Source organism: Drosophila ananassae, chromosome 3R (assembly GCF_017639315.1).
Source record: "Drosophila ananassae strain 14024-0371.13 chromosome 3R, ASM1763931v2, whole genome shotgun sequence".
Taxonomy (NCBI): domain Eukaryota; kingdom Metazoa; phylum Arthropoda; class Insecta; order Diptera; family Drosophilidae; genus Drosophila; species Drosophila ananassae.
Genome location: NC_057930.1, coordinates 4,794,657 through 4,813,310, shown reverse-complemented (window position 1 = coordinate 4,813,310; position 18,654 = coordinate 4,794,657). Strand labels below are relative to the sequence as shown.

The window sequence follows — 18,654 nt, the reverse complement described above, 5'->3', positions numbered from 1 at the left end:
TTGTTTCACTGATGCACTGTGTGCCGTTTAGGTTCAAAAGGCAACATACCCTATGTTAATACACGCGCAAAAACTTAAACAGGTATGTCGCACTGTTTTATGCTCGTGGAATTGTTTTATTTATTTAATTAATTATAATTTATATTATTTAAATCACGTCGGGGTCACCAATGTTTGGTCATTGAGCCTTTTCAATGACTTTTTCTCTTTTTTCCAAAATAACAAAAAAGGGACTTATTTGTTTGAAAACGTTATAAAGTGTTTATTTATTTGCATATGAAATGGAGTGCCAGAAAGCTCCGATTTAGAATGCGTATGCACTGAGGTAAAGAGTACAAGTGAGGCCGCCTTTTAGCATAGGGCGGGCGAAAGCTCTTTAACTTAATGAGAAAGATAAATTAAAGCCGAGCGGCCGAGAAGAGTCGGCTTGCGACTAAAAACAGCGATGAGAAAAATGATTATATGCTAAGCTATAATTATTACATTTATATATATATGTTACAATTATATTGAATTTATGCAGTGGCTACTGCCTGACCCGACAGGGATTATTGTGGAAAACAGATGATATGTAGTTATGATATGTAAATATAAATATAAATAATTTAAATAGAAGGATTATAACGAAAACGAGGAAGAATTGGTATGCTCTTGAAGGTAATTAAAAATGGAGGTTTTCATATTTGACAGGGATGAAAGAGAAATAATATGATACAGACCTACAATACGATCTCAAGGGCTTAAGAATAAAGGACTAAAGTTTCTGGTCCTTCTATTCGGAACGTTAAACTGTAAGCGTGTTAGTAAGTGCTGGCTATCTACATCACCATTAATATGGTTGTGTAGGAAAACGACACCCAGCATTGTTCTATTTGTCGATTTGTTAAGGAGGGTAAGTTCCCTTCACCTTCCTCTATTTATCTTAAAGCGAACGGACGTGTTTTTTTTGTGCGCACTACGTTTTTGTAAAATTTGCAATAAGCTTTCTATAAACAATCGGTGTTAATTTCTTTACATATATAAAAACAAATTGCAATTTCTTAGATCCGTATAGCTTCGCGTGTGCAGTGATATATTTGGAGGTAAAATAATAATTTGTTTAATTTACTTTCCAAACATAGCCCTGCTCTGCTTCTTCATCTTCTACGGTGTTGTTGCTATTCTTTTGCTTCTACTCTCGCTCAATAGAGATTCTTATCTCTATTTCTTTAAATCTTACTAACTTGCACTAACTGCTCTCTTTAATCTCCCCCTTTCGTTTCCTTGGTACAGTGGTTCAAGGTTCCTCATTAATAAAATCAAATAATATTTTTAAATTAATTATTAATTTTTTTAATAATTTTTAATAAATTAATTATTTAATTTATAATAATTTTTAATAAATTAATTATTTAATTTTAAATAATTTTTAATAAATTAATTATTTAAATTTTTAATAATTATGGATTTTAAATTTGTCTGTGCATTAAATCCTTGCAATAAGACAATCTCGTCTTCCCAGCCTACCATCCATTGCTGGCTCTGTGAAAACGTTTTACACGCTAAGTGTGCCGGGTTCACGGCCTCAGTTTCGGATGCAATCTCGCGTAGGTATGGTCTCCACTTTTGCTGGGACGGTTGTCGTGCTGTTCAGGACGAAATGAGGTCGTTCATGAGGCAGACTAAAAGCGGTTTCAAGGAGTTGATTAGTGGTTTTCGAAAAATCAATGACCAACTCTGTGCGCTTGATTCACAGTTTAGTAGTCTTCAACTTCTAAATGAGTCTCCAAAGCGTAAGAAATACGCTTTTAGTGATGTGCTCGGGTCGAATAATCTTCAGCCTGCTCAGCCAACAACTATGCAGCCGCTTATATCTCTGGGCACCCCAAGGGCCGGACCTGAGAAAAATTCGGCTTCCGAATATCTCGGAATCAATGAGCAATTGTCCGATATGTCCTCTGTGGCATCCCAGACCCAATAATTCAAACTCCTGTAACAGTCACCAAACAGGGTAATCAACCGTCCGGACCGCTGGTACGCACTGATGCCGCAGTAATAGTTACGGCGGCACCAAAACCCTTGCAGGTGATCACACCATCGAAACACATTTTTGTTTCCCGGCTTGCCCCTGATACTTCGGAGATTGATATCCCGGCTTACATCAAAGCCAAAGCAAAAGCCGACATAAAGGTGGTGGATATTACAAAATTCAGATATTCTTACACCAGGCACACGTCATCTTTCACGTGTGCCCTTGCAGATGTTCAAGACGATCTGTTCCGCCAGCTTTTGGCCAGAGAACATTTTCGTCCAAGAACATCAGCCAAGTACGGTGAAAAAAAGATAACCAAACCTGTGGGTGTAAAACTCCCACATGTTAAGGCCACTGATCAACCTTATCTTCCTCTCTTTATCTTAAAGCGGACGGACGTGTTTTTTTGTGCGCACTACGTTTTTGTAAAATTTGCAAGCTTTCTATAAACAATCGGTGTTTATTTCTTTACTGATATAAAAACAAATTGCAATTTTTTAGATCCGTATCGCTTCGCGTGTGCAGTGATATATTTGGAGGTAAAATAATAATTTATTTAACTTACTTTCCAAACATAGCCCTGCTCTGCTTCTTCATCTTCTACGGTGTTGTTGCTATTCTTTTGCTTCTACTCTCGCTCAATAGAGATTCTTATCTCTATTTCTTTAAATCTTACTAACTTGCTCTAACTGCTCTGTTTAATCTCCCCTTCTCTTTTCCTTGGTACAGTGGTTCAAGGTTCCTCATTAATAAAATCAAATAATATTTTTAAATTAATTATTAATTTTTTTAATAATTTTTAATAAATTAATTATTTAATTTTTAATAATTTTTAATAAATTAATTATTTAATTTTAAATAATTTTTAATAAATTAATTATTTAAATTTTTAATAATTATGGATTTTAAATTGGTCTGTGCATTAAAGTCTTGCAATAAGACAATCTCGTCTTCCCAGCCTACCATCCATTGCTGGCTCTGTGAAAACGTTTTACACGCTAAGTGTGCCGGGTTCACGGCCTCAGTTTCGGATGCAATCTCGCGTAGGTCTGGTCTCCACTTTTGCTGGGACGGTTGTCGTGCTGTTCAGGACGAAATGAGGTCGTTCATGAGGCAGACTAAAAGCGGTTTCAAGGAGTTGATTAGTGGTTTTCGAAAAATCAATGACCAACTCTGTGCGCTTGATTCACAGTTTAGTAGTCTTCAACTACTAAATGAGTCTCCAAAGCGTAAGAAATCCGCTTTTAGTGATGTGCTCGGGTCGAATAATCTTCAGCCTGCTCAGCCAACAACTATGCAGCCGCTTATATCTCTGGGCACCCCAAGGGCCGGACCTGACAAAAATTCGGCTTCCGAATATCTCGGAATCAATGAGCAATTGTCCGATATGTCCTCTGTGGCATCCCAGACCCAATAATTCAAACTCCTGTAACAGTCACCAAACAGGGTAATAAACCGTCCGGACCCCCGGTACGCACTGATGCCGCAGTATTAGTTACGGCGGCACCAAAACCCTTGCAGGTGATCCCACCATCAAAACACATTTTTGTTTCCCGGCTTGCCCCTGATACTTCGGAGATTGATATCTCGGCTTACATCAAAGCCAAAGCAAAAGCCGACATAAAGGTGGTGGATATTACAAAATTCAAATATTCTTACACCAGGCACACGTCATCTTTCAAAATACGTGTGCCCTTGCAGATGTTCAAGACGATCTGTTCCGCCAGCTTTTGGCCAGAGAACATTTTCGTCCAAGAACATCAGCCAAGTACGGAGAAAAAAAGATAACCAAACCTGTGGGTGTAAAACTCCCACATGTTAAGGCCACTGATCAACCTTCCACCTCATCTTCCTCAATTTCAAAAAACTAATGTCTTCATTAACACTTACCTATCAGAATACAAGAGGGTTACGTAGTAAACTTCCCAAACTGTATTCTGATAGTTCTTCTTTTGCATCCCACATTATTGTATTTACAGAAACTTGGTTAAAGCCGGAGATCTTAAGCTCCGAAGTTTTTCCTAGTAGGTACACCACTTTTAGATGTGATAGAACTTTGCGAAGGGGAGGAGGAGTGCTAATTTCTGTAGACTCCAAATTCGCTTCTGAAGAAGTAAAATCACAAGAGTTTGGTGACATTGAATTTCTTTGCATCAAAATCACTTTGTCCGATCAATCTTTGTATGTTACCTGTTCGTACATACCACCTTCGTCTGAACCGCCAACATACTGGCAACATTTGTCCGCTATTCGTTTGGTTTTCGATCGTCTGTCTGATGGTGACCAGCTGATAGCTCTGGGTGACTTTAATATCCCAGAACTTATGTGGTCAAATGTTGATAATTCACTTTTACAGCTTACATGTCTTTACAGCTTAACTCCCACCATGACTTCCCTGAGGGCATGTTCGACATGTCACTCGGGCAAATTAACCACGTTAGAAATTCTTTAGGTCGGCTGTTGGACTTATGTTTCGTTTCTGATCCTGTTGGAATTACTCTTTCCACAACTTTGCCACTTTCTAACCCTGAGGATCCATATCATCCCACTCTTGAGGTTTCAATCGAAAATAATTACTTTTTTGACCTTAAGTCTACAGTTAAATCTCAGAAAGTTCGTTTCTTTCGTAAGGCTGACTTTATGAAATTAAACAAGTTAATTTTGGAATTTGATTGGTCTGATTTACTGGCATGCGAGGATATAAACATCGCATTACAAAAATTTTATTACACTTTGAACATATTTTTCGACGCTTGCGTGCCGTGGAAATATCCGTCCGCTTCAACGAATCCGCCTTGGTATTCAAGGCACCTTATAAATTTAAAGAATAGTATGAGTAGACTTTTAAACAAACATAGATTATCTGGCTGTACAGTTAGTTATTCAAGATACTTAGTACACTTTTCGGTCCAATTTCACCGTGCATAACGCAGAATGTTAAAAGCAGTTTTATAACTTTGTAAACACTAAGCGTAAACATGTATCTTTTCCCCCACTGCTTACGTTTGGGAACTCTTATGCGAACACCGATCAGGCAATGGCCGATCTCTTTGCACAGTTTTTTCAAACTACCTATTCACCTAGCAGCAGTTTAGCTCAGCCTTACACTTATAATATCCAATCAGCCAACCTTATATTTTGCCCATCTTTCGATCAAAGTGGTGTGTTATCGGATCTTCTTAAGGTTAAGCCCGTGTATTCGCCAGGCCCTGATGGAGTACCAGGCTGTATTCTGAAGTACTGCGCCGAGGCACTGTGCAAACCGCTTGTTAAACTCTTTAATCTATCGCTGGAAACTTCGATCTTTCCCCTTATGTGGAAGGAATCCTTCATTATTCCGCTGCATAAAAAAGGGAAAAAACCCGACGCTGCTAATTATAGAGGCATCTCTAAATTGTCATCAATTCTAAAGCTTTTTGAAAAACTTATCACTCCACATTTGCAACACCTATGTAGTTCAATAATAACTCCGTGCCAGCATGGCTTCATGAAGCGCCGCTCCACCACTACCAACTTATTGGAGCTAACATCTTTTATCACGGATGGCTTCCGGAATGGCTTACAAACAGACATAATTTACAATGACTTCAGTAAAGCATTTGACTCTGTTAACCATTCGCTTCTTATAAGTAAACTCAGTCTTTTGGGATTCCCAACTGATCTTCTTATGTGGATTTCGAGCTACTTATCAGGGAGAACCCAACGTGTTTTCTTTAAAGATGTTACCTCGCGTGTAGTCCGCGCCACATCGGGGGTGCCCCAAGGAAGCCATCTTGGACCCCTACTTTTTACTCTGTTTATTAACGACTTGCCCCTTGCCTTAACTAATTCACTTGTACTTATGTACGCTGATGACGTTAAGCTATGCCTTCAGTATAAATTCACTAGCGCCCAGTCTAGACTTCAATCCGATTTGGATAAACTTCAAAATTGGTGTTTAGCAAATAACCTAAAGCTTAATGGATCGAAATGTAAACTTATGTCTTTTTACTGATCTAGTCCTCACCAGGCTATGTACTTTCTCTATGGGAACGCCTTAGAACGATTAACTCAGGTTAACGATCTAGGTGTCCTATTAGATTTGAAACTTAAATTTACCGACCATGTATCTACCATGTATCATGGTTAATAAAGCTATGGGTGTGCTTGGTTTTATTAAAAGATGGTCAAAAGAATTTAATGACCCGTACATAACTAAAACGTTATATACATCACTAGTCCGTCTGATTCTTGAGTATGGATCGTGTGTCTGGAGTCCTCAATATGGAGTACACCAAGATCACATTGAATCTGTACAAAAAAACTTCCTTACTTTTGCTCTTAGGGGACTTAATTGGGATGCAAATCTTTACCTCCCCTCTTATCATAGTAGACTTTTACTAATCAACTTACCATCATTAACAAATCGTAGAACGATGCTGGGTGTCATGTTTCTATATAATCTTATTTATGGAAATATAGACAGCCAGCATTTACTAACACGCTTAAATTTTCACATTCCTAGTAGAAGGACCAGAAACTTTCGTCCTATACCCCTCAGCCATTGTAGTTCGACATATGCCCAACACGATCCGTTCAGGGTATTATGTTCGGACTACAATGGTCTCTACCACATCTTGTCACTTTACTCTACTAACAATCTTAAATCACTTATATTAACCGCCTTATCTGTGCAACACTCTTCCTCGTAATATCTTTCTCCTAATCCTCGCTTATCTATCTCGGATCTATTCCCGCGATTCGAGCCGTGCGTTACGCGGCAGCGTCCCTCGGTCGGTTGGACGGGAGGTGGGCTGTACGTATGCAGTGGGAGCCGCGCAAGAAAAATTTTATTAGAAGGAGTCTACTATTATACGAAGGTAAGTGAAGATTTGCTTCCCAGTTAAGTTCTCTAAAAGCAAATTATAAGAACTTCTTTTGAACGAATTCTATGCGGTCTTGATGAACAACGTATTGGGGACACCAGACACATGAACCGTACTCCAGTATCGGACGGACCAGGATATAAATAAGCTTTTAGTAATATAAGGGTCGTTAAATTCTTTAGCCCATCTTTTAATAAAACCGAAAACACCTTTAGCCTTATTAACTATTAAAGAAATATGGCCGGAAAATTTAAGTTTTATGTATAAAAGTACACCTAGATCATTAACCTGAGTTAATTTTTCTAAGGCAATCCCAGAGAGATAGTACGAAACCTGGTGGGGACTAGTTCGATAAAAAGACATAAGTTTGCATTTTGATCCATTAAGTATAAAGTCATTAGCTAAACACCATTTTTGAAAATGATCGAGATCGGACTGGAGTCTGTTTTGGGCAGACGGAAACTTATATTGCAGACAAAAATATGGCGTACAATAGGTTAATCAATATCAAGAAGAAAATAAAACGAGACGGGCAGTTCGCCCATAATTCACGGATGAAGGATTATGTCGTCAAGGGATATGGGAAGCAATAGGACATGGTACTTGCCACATTTTGGAGTGGAGAATCCCAATAAACCAGGGAAGATACGATTGGTATTCGATGCAGCGGCACGAGTTGGAGAAGTATCGCTGAATTCTGCGCTGAGCAAGGGGCCGCCTCACTATATGGCCTTGGCATCTATCCTCTTCCATTTGAGGGAATGTGCTGTCGGAGTCAAGGAGATGTTTAACCAGGTGCTGATCCGACCCGAAGATAGATGTGCGCAACGATTTCTATGGAGAGATGAGGATGACCAACGGGACCCCGACGTTTATGAGATGTGCGTGATGACGTTTGGAGCTGCATGCTCACCGGAGTATCATGTGAAGACAGTGAATTCCAAGCGTCTCCTTGATTCGGATCCCAGAGCAGTCAAGGCCATCGTGGACTACCACTACGTGGATGACTATGTGGACAGCTTCGCCACAGAGAGCGAAGCTATCGAAGTATCTACCAGAGTGAAGGAGATACTTGCAAAAGGCGGTTTTGAGTTTTGCAAGTTTTGAGGACGATCAAAAGATTTTGGCAATGCGGTGGCAGCCAGCTACGGAAGACTTCAGGCCAGCTACGGAAGAGAATTGCCACAAAAAGGGAATTCTTAAGTATAGTCATGTCAACGTTTGACCCCTTGGAATTTCTGTGTTACCTGATGATAACAGCGAAGTTATTATTGCGAAAGGTCTGGAAAAGGAGGATCCCATGGGATGAGCCACTACCGGCTGAGATGAACAACGTCTTTATGGATAGGCGTAAGGAAATGGATAAAGTGCCTATTCCAGAGATTGTGCTATGGACGGACTCGAAGTCCGTGCTGCGTTGGATTGACAGCACACACAGGCGCTACAAGCATTTCGTAGGGAACAGAGTAGCCGAGATTATGGAGATAGCGAAGGTGGCCCAATGGAGATGGCTACCGGCCATCGGATGATGCGACTCGTGCGCAACGCAGCGTATATCTGAGCGAGAAGTCACGCTGGTTAAGCGGACCGGCATTCCTGAGGAGACTAGCGGGCAGCTGGCCGGGAACTGCACCCGCCGACGAAGCGGATACAGAAGATGAAGAGGAGATGCCGAGAGAGTTTGTGCTCGTTGGCTCGAGGGACACGTTTATATCGCTACAAAGATTCTTAAGCAACAGGCGATTGTTGAGGACTGCGGCCTGGGTCCTAAGGTTCATACGTCGATGCAGTGATATGAACGATATGAGCAAGAGAACTACGGCCTCAATAGCTGAGTGTGAAGCAGATGAAGACTTGTTAGTCCGTAGATCACAACGTGAGGCGTTCCCCGACGAGATGCAGGCCGCAGAGAATGGCCTGGACGTCGCTAAAGGAAGCGACATCTGTGGACTGGCACCATACCTAGATGGCAATGGAGTCCTGCGAGCGTATGGCAGGATTGATGCGGCGCTATGTTTACCGTACAGCGCCAGGAGGCCAGTGATCCTCTCCCACCGCCACGGTCTCACGGAGATGATTGTGCGCGATGCCCATTTAAGGATGAAGCATCAAAACATAGATGCTACGATGACGGAAATCCGGACCAGGTTCTGGATTACGAGACTGCGGAGAGTGCTTTGCAGTGTGATCTCGGGATGCAGCAAGTGTAATCTGCACAGCGCACGGCCGATGCCACCGATTATGGGACCCCTGCCAGAGGATCGTTTGGAGGCCAATGGCTGGCCGTTTAAGAGCATGGGCCTCGACTACTTTGGACTACTGCTAGTGACCGTTGCTCGGCACCAAGAGTAACGGTGGGTGGCCTTGTTTACGTGCCTGACGACCAGGGCGATTCATTTGGAACTGGCACTTGACCTGTCCACGGATTCCTGCTTAATTGTAATCAGGAATTTCCCCTCTTACGCCAAATGATCTACTCAAGGGAGCAGCTTGCCCGGCCTAGATGGAGGCCTCGTGAAAGAAGGAGCTACGCGGAAGCAGTGGCGCCTGCAAGAATGTACCTACGCACGCTGACACGGAGAGAGAAGTGGTGCCGCAGAGAGAAGCCAATTCATCGAGGAGACATCGTCTTCGTTTGCGATCCAGCCGTTCCACGTCGAGACTGGCGGGGAGGCGTCGTGGAGGAGACCTTTGCTGGAACGGATGGTGAGGTCAGACGAGCCCGCGTTAGGATCATGGATGGAGATCGGACTCGCTGGATAATGCGCCCCGCTTCAAAGTTCGCGGCTTTGGATTTGAAGGAGTTCTTCACGGACGTGGGGATGTCGCGGATCGATTATCGATAGTTTAGAATTTAGTATTTAATATTGGAATTTGGTATTGTGCCCTCATAAAGAGATTGGGCACACTAGATAGATAATTATGGCGCGCTCATGGTGGGTGTCGTCAAAAGCCATGGAGTGTGGGAGGTTATACTGCGGTAAGATATCTTAAAAACATACATACATACGCATATACACTGTTGGATTGTTTACTAAAGGCGGGTCGCCCCATCGCCGACGTATGGCGCCGAGTGACGACATAAATAACACAGTGTTACAAAAATGACAAAAGTGAATGAACTTTTGAAGTGACATAGTAGGAATTGTTCATTGGGTCGAGTATATCACAAAACCATTTTTGAAATATTTCTAACACCCTCAAAATCTTGATTTATGGTTAAAAAACCGTTTTTCGGGACTTGTTTGCGCTTAAAAATTCCTAAACGCGTTTTTTTCAAACGATTTCAAAATTTTTGGTGTTATTTAATAGTGAAATGTTGTAGCTTTTGAAAAAAAAATATATCTTCGATTTTGTTAAACAAAAAGAACAATATTTTTACATCTGAAACTGAAGTTTTCGACTTTCGTTCGTGTTTTTCGGATTTTGATGCCAGTTTTTCGGTACAACTTACAAAAATTCTGTCATTTTTGCCACATATCAATGTTGTCTCATTAATTCTGAATAAAATGAGACAAATTTCACCAAAAAATAATGCAAATTGGTGAAGTTATAACGCTTTTCCCAAAAAAGTCAACTCAACCTAGCGAGCGCTTCGGAGAAACAATGTGTATAAAAATAAGAGTATATTGCTTTCTTCTGACAAAAATTCTGTCATTTATGCCACATATTAATATTGTCTCATTAATACTGAATAAAACGAGACAAATTTCATTAAATGATAATAAAAATTGTTGAAGTTATAACGCTTTTCCCAAAAAAAGTCAATAAAACCATGGGAGCACTATAAGAAGAAGAGCATATTCCTGTCTTATACACACAGTTACTCCGGAGCGCACGCAAGGTTGAATTGACTTTTTTTGGGAAAAGCGTTATAACTTCACCAATTTGCATTATTTTTTGGTGAAATTTGTCTCATTTTATTCAGAATTAATGAGACAACATTGATATGTGGCAAAAATGACAGAATTTTTGTAAGTTGTACCGAAAAACTGGCATCAAAATCCGAAAAACACGAACGAAAGTCGAAAACTTCAGTTTCAGATGTAAAAATTTTGTTCTTTTTGTTTAACAAAATCGAAGATATATTTTTTTTCAAAAGCTACAACATTTCACTATTAAAAAACACCAAATATTTTGAAATCGTTTGAAAAAAACGCGTTTAGGAATTTTTAAGCGCAAACAAGTCCCGAAAAACGGGTTTTTAACCATAAATCAAGATTTTGAGGGTGTTAGAAATATTTCAAAAATGGTTTTGTGATATACTCGACCCAATGAACAATTCCTACTATGTCACTTCAAAAGTTCAGAATCACTGTTACACTGTGTAATAGATATTAAACTTGCCTAAACGCTTATAACGGTAAAAAAAATACTTTCCCAATATGTGATATTCAGGCTGTGAAATATGCAAAAACGCCCGTTTTTTCTCATAAAAAAGAAATCTTATAACTTGAAAGGTGACTTAAACAAAGATTTTGTTTAATTTTGTCGCACAGTGTAATTGCTTGTGCATTTATGGTATATTGAAAATATGAAATAGTATTAGTTGGTATATTTTGGATGAAATATCGGGATGTTTTATCGAAACTGCTTATTGTTTTGTATTGTTTTAGCAAGATTCTATTCATTTAAAAAATGTTTATAAATTCGAGAAAAACGCTTTTACGCCTTGGAAACCGTTTACCTTTTTCCTTAAACTTTTTCGATACCCATTTTCAAAAGTACCCTGGTAAATATATAGTTGAACTTAAGATCTAAAATACATATTAATGGTTTAAGATACATAAACTTAAAATCTAAATTGCGTTGTATTACGGTTCAAAGGTTGATAATATTTTCGTATATTAAAACAATTTTTTTTAAGGTTTCTAATGACTGAGCAAGTACCAAGAAATTTGAAGACCATACACAACGAATAACGAATATATATGTGTGCCTCAACGGCCGCGATCTGTCGACTATATACCATTGCTGCCATATAACTGATTGATTGGCATTGAATTGCGGTAATTTTAACAAATACGGCAATGGCAGCAATATTTTTGAAGGTTCTAAAAATAAAAGTGATTTCCGGTAGCCTTCAAACATTGATGTTAGATCATCAGAAATTTAACAATCAACGTTATATTGTTAGATAATCGTTTATCCCAGGCACCGCTGGGTGGTTTCTCAAAATTTCAATTTTTCTATTTTTGCGAAAATTTTTTGCTTTAACTTCGGGCTTATTTAATTATATACATATATTTACGTATATACATAGTAGGCCTTATGAGATCCTTATGAGAATTTTACCATCTAATAATCATATTACCCTCTGTAAGGGTATAAAAATGTCCATATCTCTGGAATACTCATCCAAAATTGAAATCTCAGATTTTCTACATTTATTTATTTTATTATATTTATGCATCTATTTTTTTCATAGTCTATCTTGAAAGAAATATCATCTAGAAAGGAGATATCATTGCAATATCATTGAATTTCAATCAATTCCTATTTTGGCGGAAATTGAGTTTGTTTGATTTGCTTCTAATTTTGATCACTTAGAGGAGCGGTTAATGCAAAGACTTTAGCTCACTTAAACAGCAAAAAAAATTGTATCATGGGTTATTTTAAGAAGGCAATCCACTAAAATTTTTATAAAAATTTAGCAGCAAATCGCGCCTCCTTCAATCCAGGAGGTCATTGTACATACGCCCCAGCGAGCCTGGATCAGGAGTCTCCTGATTGGACCTTGGTGTCCCCGATCGGTTTCTTTGACCACCCCTCGCTTTGCAGGATCACTCCTGTTCGTTGGGGTAAGGACGCGTTAAGGCATACGGGATTTGCAAGATGTTATAAGGCATACGCCAAAACGGTCCATTACTACGCTTCGATAAAAAGTTACCTGCTATGTTTGGGAAATAATCCAACCCGACACTTTTCTGTTGCGCCACGGATCCTTCTCACGGTATTCTAAAACAGTTGAACGTCAAACTATAAAAAAAATATAATCTGAACAAATTTTTTTAATTTATTAACGTATCCTTATTTTATAATATACTTCTATTTCCTATTCTATATTTTATATACGAAAATAGCTTCCCAACTGCTTCACAAAAGTTCACCGCTAGAAACTTACGCTGCTGCTGCTCCAATTCCTATTCCGATGAACGTCGATGCTGCTGAAACTACTCGATTCTCTCCACAACGGTCGAGAGATATTTCTTCCAATCTTACACAGGCATCTTCGTCACAAAACATCACCCCTAATTGTGCCACTAAGTGTCTCTCTGGATTAGTTAATACTAATTTTGACGCAGACTTTCATGTACAATCATATGATTGCTATGGGTCCATCAGTCTATACTCAGTTATGCAAAGCAATGTGCCAACTCCATTCGCAGGAATTCATAAGATTTCACATTTGCATATGCCTGGTGGCCAGTGGTCGCAAGAATACAAGTTCACGTCGCTAAGTATGCAAAATTTTCACTATACCTGCCTTCGCGATAACACCCGCGCTGACTGGGCGGATTCCCAAGGTAAGCAGCAAATATCTTATAAAAATTTATCCAAGGTATCAAAATATTAAATTATAAAAAATAAAGTAGACAGCTTAAATTCAAAATTTCAATGAAAAAATTTGAAAATGGAGGAGTGGTGCGCAATCTTGTCGAGGTCTGCACTCTTTAGATTTTTTTGTATACAAAAAAAATTTCGCCATGAAAGCCACTACCACTCAGCCATGCAAGCTTCAGTAAGCTCTATGAAATTTAAGAAAAACTGCAAAGCTTCGTTTAGTTTTATTGTAGCTATAGTTTTATTGCACCCCAATTTTTTCTGATTGTTCAGTTATATTTCAACTGTAGGATATCAACTATAGGGATCATCGGATCCCGGCTGTTAGGATGCGTTAAAAGTGGTTATTCGATAACTTTCAATCAGTGGTGGGCAAACTCTCATTTTCCATAACTCGCGAGTATAGAGCCAGAAATTCTGCCGCAGCGCTGACGGAACACGCAACGTGAAAGCGATCTCACATTTGGCCATGCTTAAGAAAACCAAGAAAGGAAATCTAACTTCATACGGAGCCGAAGTTTATATATCCTTGCAGTTAGGTAGCAGCTTATAAAGTTGCCCAAAATAAAATCTGTACCAAGTCTTATGTTTGTAACTTAAAAAAACACCAAGGTTATGACATTTCCGATCAATCAGTAATATGACAGCTATAGGATATAATCGACCGATCCCGGCCGTTCCGACATATATACTGCCTGCAAGGAAAAGAAGGATGTGTCCAAAGTTTCAACTCGATAGCTACAAAACTGAGAGACTATTTTGCGTAGAAACAGACAGACAGACGGACCGACGAACAAACATGCTTATATCGACTCAGGAGGTGATCCTGATCAAGAATATATATACTTTATAGGGTCGGAGATGTCTCCTTCACTGCGTTGCAAAAATAATAATAAAAATGAAATTTTTTTTTATAGTAGTGTTAAGCATTTGTTTAAGAACTGTTGCTAGCTAGTTCTCTTTAATTTTGAAAGGCCCTATATTAGTGCCCACTCGAATATTGAAATAACAATAACATTGTTTTATTGTATTTTTTGGACAAGCAAATATTTTATTTGCTCACAAAAAAGTTTACTACCCCTGAATTCTTGTGTCATTTATTTGTCAGGAAGTAGTCATAAATTGGCATAGAGGTCCAGAAAAATATGTACATATGTATGTATCTAACGATTCATGCTAATAAAAACTTCTGTACCAATTATTGTGTATATAAAGAGATAATAATATTGTGTATATAAAGAGACCGATTTAAGTCTGCCTTAGTAGTGCCCATTCAAATTTTGAAATAACACACAACGTTTTTTCGCTCCGTGAATGGCTTACTCTCTTTGTTTTTCGCTACTTACGCACACATTTAAATGTTTACATGTGTTAATTTTGCCCACCACTGCTTTAAATCAAAGACACCAGCGGCAGCAATATTCTAGACACCAAAGGCATTGGTAGGGGAAAAGTTTGTACAGTATATTAAAATTGCTTTATTCGACATTCCATAGTTGATTTGACAGGACGATTATTATACCCTTGCAGAGGGTATTATAATTTTGGTCAAAAGTGTGCAACGCAGTGAAGGAGACATCTCCGACCCTATAAAGTATATATATTCTTGATCAGGATCACCTCCTGAGTCGATATGAGCATGTCCGTCTGTCCGTCGGTCCGTCTGTCCGTCTGTCTGTCGGTTTCTACGCAAACTAGTCTCTCAGTTTTAGAGCTATCGAGTTGAAACTTTGCACACATCCTTCTTTTCCTTGCAGGTAGTATATAAGTCGGAGCGGCCGGGATCGGTCGACTATATCCTATAGCTGCCATATAACTGATTGATCGGAAATGCCATAACTTCGTTGTTTTTTAAGATAGAGGGTTGGGACTTTCCACACATGTTATATTTGACCAACATATCTTATGTAAAAAATTTCATAAGGATCGGCCGACTATATCCTATAGCAGTCATAGAACGATCGGAATTGGCATAACTTTGGTGTTTTTTAAGTTAGAAAGATGAGACTTGGTACAGATTCTGGACAAAATATTCTGATTTGCCAAATTTTATAAGGATCGGCCGACTATATACGATCTTCTATATATCTAATAATATAAGATGCGTGGCGCCACCTAGCGGACTGCGACTAAACTGCAAGGGTATATCAACTTCGGCTCCGCCCGAAGTTAGCTTTCCTTTCTTGTTTCAAACATAAATTGTACGTAGCGATCTTAAAGTTGAGGCAACGGACTTCGAATTTTTGATAATTCCAAACCTCGCTGAAGAAACATATCAAAAGAGCGGAAGAGTGTGTCTATTAAAAGACCCTTCATATGTAGTTTTCCCATTTCAACCGCAATAGCTTTCCTTTACTATTCTGCCGTTTCTGCAGTTGCAATTGTCCGTCGGGCCTTGGTGCCTCTATCTGCCATCTTGGTTTCCATCCCCGATCTTGCTGCCTGTTCGAAATGGGCGATTAATGGAATTCTTCGGGTTGCAATGGTGCCCATGTTACGGGTCGAGCCTTGGCGACTCGACTTATTGCGGCTCCTCTCTGTGCCTCTTTCGTCTACGGCCGGCTGTCTGTGGCCTCAGCGTTGTTCTGTAGAGGCTAATTCCTCGAATTATTCGGCTAGACTCATCACTTCTTCAAGTGAGGCATGCAGTTCTTCCCCAAGGGCTTCATCAGTGACTAAACCAATTCCGCACTTTTCTTGCCATCTTCGCATTATTCTGCCTTGGGCTGGGCTTCAGCGTCTAATTTATTATTTTTAAAACGAGCGTGTGTTATTTCTAAACTCAAAGAATCGCATAGTTTCACAAAATATTATTTTTGGTGTATATTTCCTCGCAACAATGCTGTTGCTCCTGCTCCTGTTGACTCCTCTCCAGGTTCAGTGAGTTCGCCCTTACGTTATGGCTAAACACTTGGCACGTCTTGGTGCCTGGCAGCCGGACAAGAGCACGTATGGCCTTTCTACTCTTGAGGACACACACACTGTTGCGTTCGCCACTACTCGCCTCACACCGGCATTCATACGCTCTGCAGAATAAGGGACGTACTAGAGATTAGACGTCGTACCTCCTTCACACTAGGTGATCACTGTGCATACGCCCCAGTGACCTTGGATCAGGAGTCTCCTGACTGTTTCGTGGTGTCCCCGATCGGTTAATTAGACTTTGCAGGATCAGGCCTGTTTGTTGCATTAAGGATTCGATAAGGCGTACGCCTGAACACTACACTAAAGAACACACACACTTTCAACACCATCACTTTTGCTTTTTCTTTTTTTTATAAATATAAAAATATTTTAACCAAAATTGATTTCAACAATCCTGTTTCTAGAATATAATCTGCTGTGCATAAAGTTGTAATACAAAGAAGAAGCTGTTAAAATATTAATGTTACCATATTAACGGCGCCATTGAAACAAATCAAAGTAGTAGCTCCAAAAATTATATTCCATCCCTTATAATTATATATAAAAATATATTACTACAACATATTTTTATGGAACAAAATTAGGGATACTCCATTGTCAGATCATTCAACACTAAAAAACTTTGGTTTCATTTGTATACATTTTGCTTCCGACCGGCTTGATAAATAAAGATTACTAATCCTCTCAATGATCCCTATTAACCAAAAATTGTTTACATTAATTTGGTCCGGGAAATACTTGAGCATTGATCTGAAGTGTTCAGTAAATCTTAAAATTAAAATTATCCATTTTCACCTTCAGAGGACTTTTTGAAAATCTTACTGTGTCGGTGGGGTACATTCTTTTTAGATTCTCCATGAGGAACTGGGAAAACTTTCAATAAATTATGTCTAGCAGAGGTCCGTGATTATAGCCGTAAAATGTTTTATCCCTCACTTCGCCCGGAATACCTAAAACATTGTTACCGGGTGGAACGATCTTCCATTCTGCTTAACGTTGGCCTTGAATATTCAAATAATGAAGATTCTGTTAAGTCAAGGAAGGAAAAAAAGTTTCTTCGATCATGATCGCCTAGTTCTTCCATTGTGAAATCGCCCTACGATTGTTCCTCCAGGATCCCATCAAAGATCCTGCTATAAAGCACTCCGTTCACCTTCCTTTGGGAACTCATTGTGATCCAATTTTCCCGAACCTAATCACAAATTCTATATTGTTATGATCAGAAAAAGACTATATTTGTTTGCTAATGACTGCATCAGGTAGTAAGTCCAAAAAGGGAATAATTTCAAAGACCTCTCTCCTGTTTTTGATGATAAAGGTAAACTGTTATACATCTGGAGCTTAAGGATTACATTATAGATTGATTCTCCCTACTTGTTGGTATCAGTGCTACCGAAATAATAAGCTTTGGATTTGTAATTTATATTTGACCGTTTTTTCGCTCGCTATCTTTCACCTGCTTTAAACAAAAAGACAAGTTTGCGTACAAAACGAACAGACGACATCGACATCTATATCGACATCCTCATAGGGTCAAAGAAGTCTCTTTACCAAAATTATAGCAAGTGTATAACGACCTTCTACATTAAGGCTAAAAAATCTAATCTAAAGAAATTACCACTTTACAGGATTTTCGTGTGGATCTGCGCGGCGAAGCTATACTACACGATCGACGCCTCCTTCTACTTCATTACCTACTTCAAACTTACCGATCCAGAAAACAGCACCAGTAAAATTTTCTAAAAAAGAACAACTCCGGAAAGCATTTAAGGAGTATGGTTCTACTATAGTGGTCTTCCATGTATGCATTTCATTGATTTCGGTTCTTAGCTTTTATGCACTCGTATCTAGGTAAGATATTATTTATAGTAATAATATTTATTTTTCCCATTTATTTATATAAATAAATATAATAATTCTAAAAATATTAATACTAAAAAATTATTTTATTTCTTGTATTTTTCAGTGGTGTTAACATGATTTCCATTTTAGAGTTTCTTGGAGTTCCTCCTTCCGCGACAGCTGAAAAAATATCTACTGGAAGCTCTTTTGTCATAGCCTATGCTGTTCATAAAGTTTTTGCACCAATTAGAATAAGCATAACTCTGGCTGCGACTCCGTTTATCGTTCGTTACCTGCGATTGAAAGGATTCTTAAAAAACAGTCAAAAAAACACCTAAACTTTTTTTTCGAATCGAATTTTCTTTCCTAGTAACTTAACTTGCGCAACTATTTATTGTAGCCGCAATAATGAATAAAGACAAGGAAGAAATTAATTTTTTTATTTGA

General features: G+C 38.9%; 2 protein-coding genes across 8 annotated transcripts; both read left to right on the top strand.

The window, feature by feature from the left end:
* The first annotated feature begins 8,201 nt into the window (after positions 1-8,201).
* Positions 8,202-9,228, top strand: LOC123257367. Its single transcript, XM_044716184.1, has 2 exons — positions 8,202-8,292; positions 8,384-9,228. The coding sequence occupies exons 1-2, from the start codon at positions 8,202-8,204 to the stop codon at positions 9,226-9,228; spliced, it is 936 nt and encodes a 311-aa protein (XP_044572119.1).
* A 588-nt stretch (positions 9,229-9,816) lies between these two features.
* Positions 9,817-18,641, top strand: LOC26514318 (protein FAM210B, mitochondrial). 7 transcript variants are annotated; one of them, XM_032453234.1, is made up of 5 exons: positions 9,817-9,856; positions 12,531-12,677; positions 12,960-13,403; positions 17,994-18,216; positions 18,332-18,641. In XM_032453234.1, exons 1-5 carry the CDS (start codon positions 9,832-9,834, stop codon positions 18,543-18,545), a joined length of 1,053 nt encoding a protein of 350 aa, XP_032309125.1. In that variant the 5' UTR covers positions 9,817-9,831; the 3' UTR covers positions 18,546-18,641. The 7 variants fall into 7 exon arrangements, with proteins under 7 accessions (XP_032309125.1, XP_032309127.2, XP_032309124.1 ...); XM_032453233.2 differs by lacking the exon at positions 9,817-9,856 and adding an exon at positions 11,432-11,608 and having other exon boundaries at positions 12,534-12,677; XM_032453232.2 differs by lacking the exon at positions 9,817-9,856 and adding an exon at positions 11,432-11,608.
* Positions 18,642-18,654: the final 13 nt, after the last annotated feature.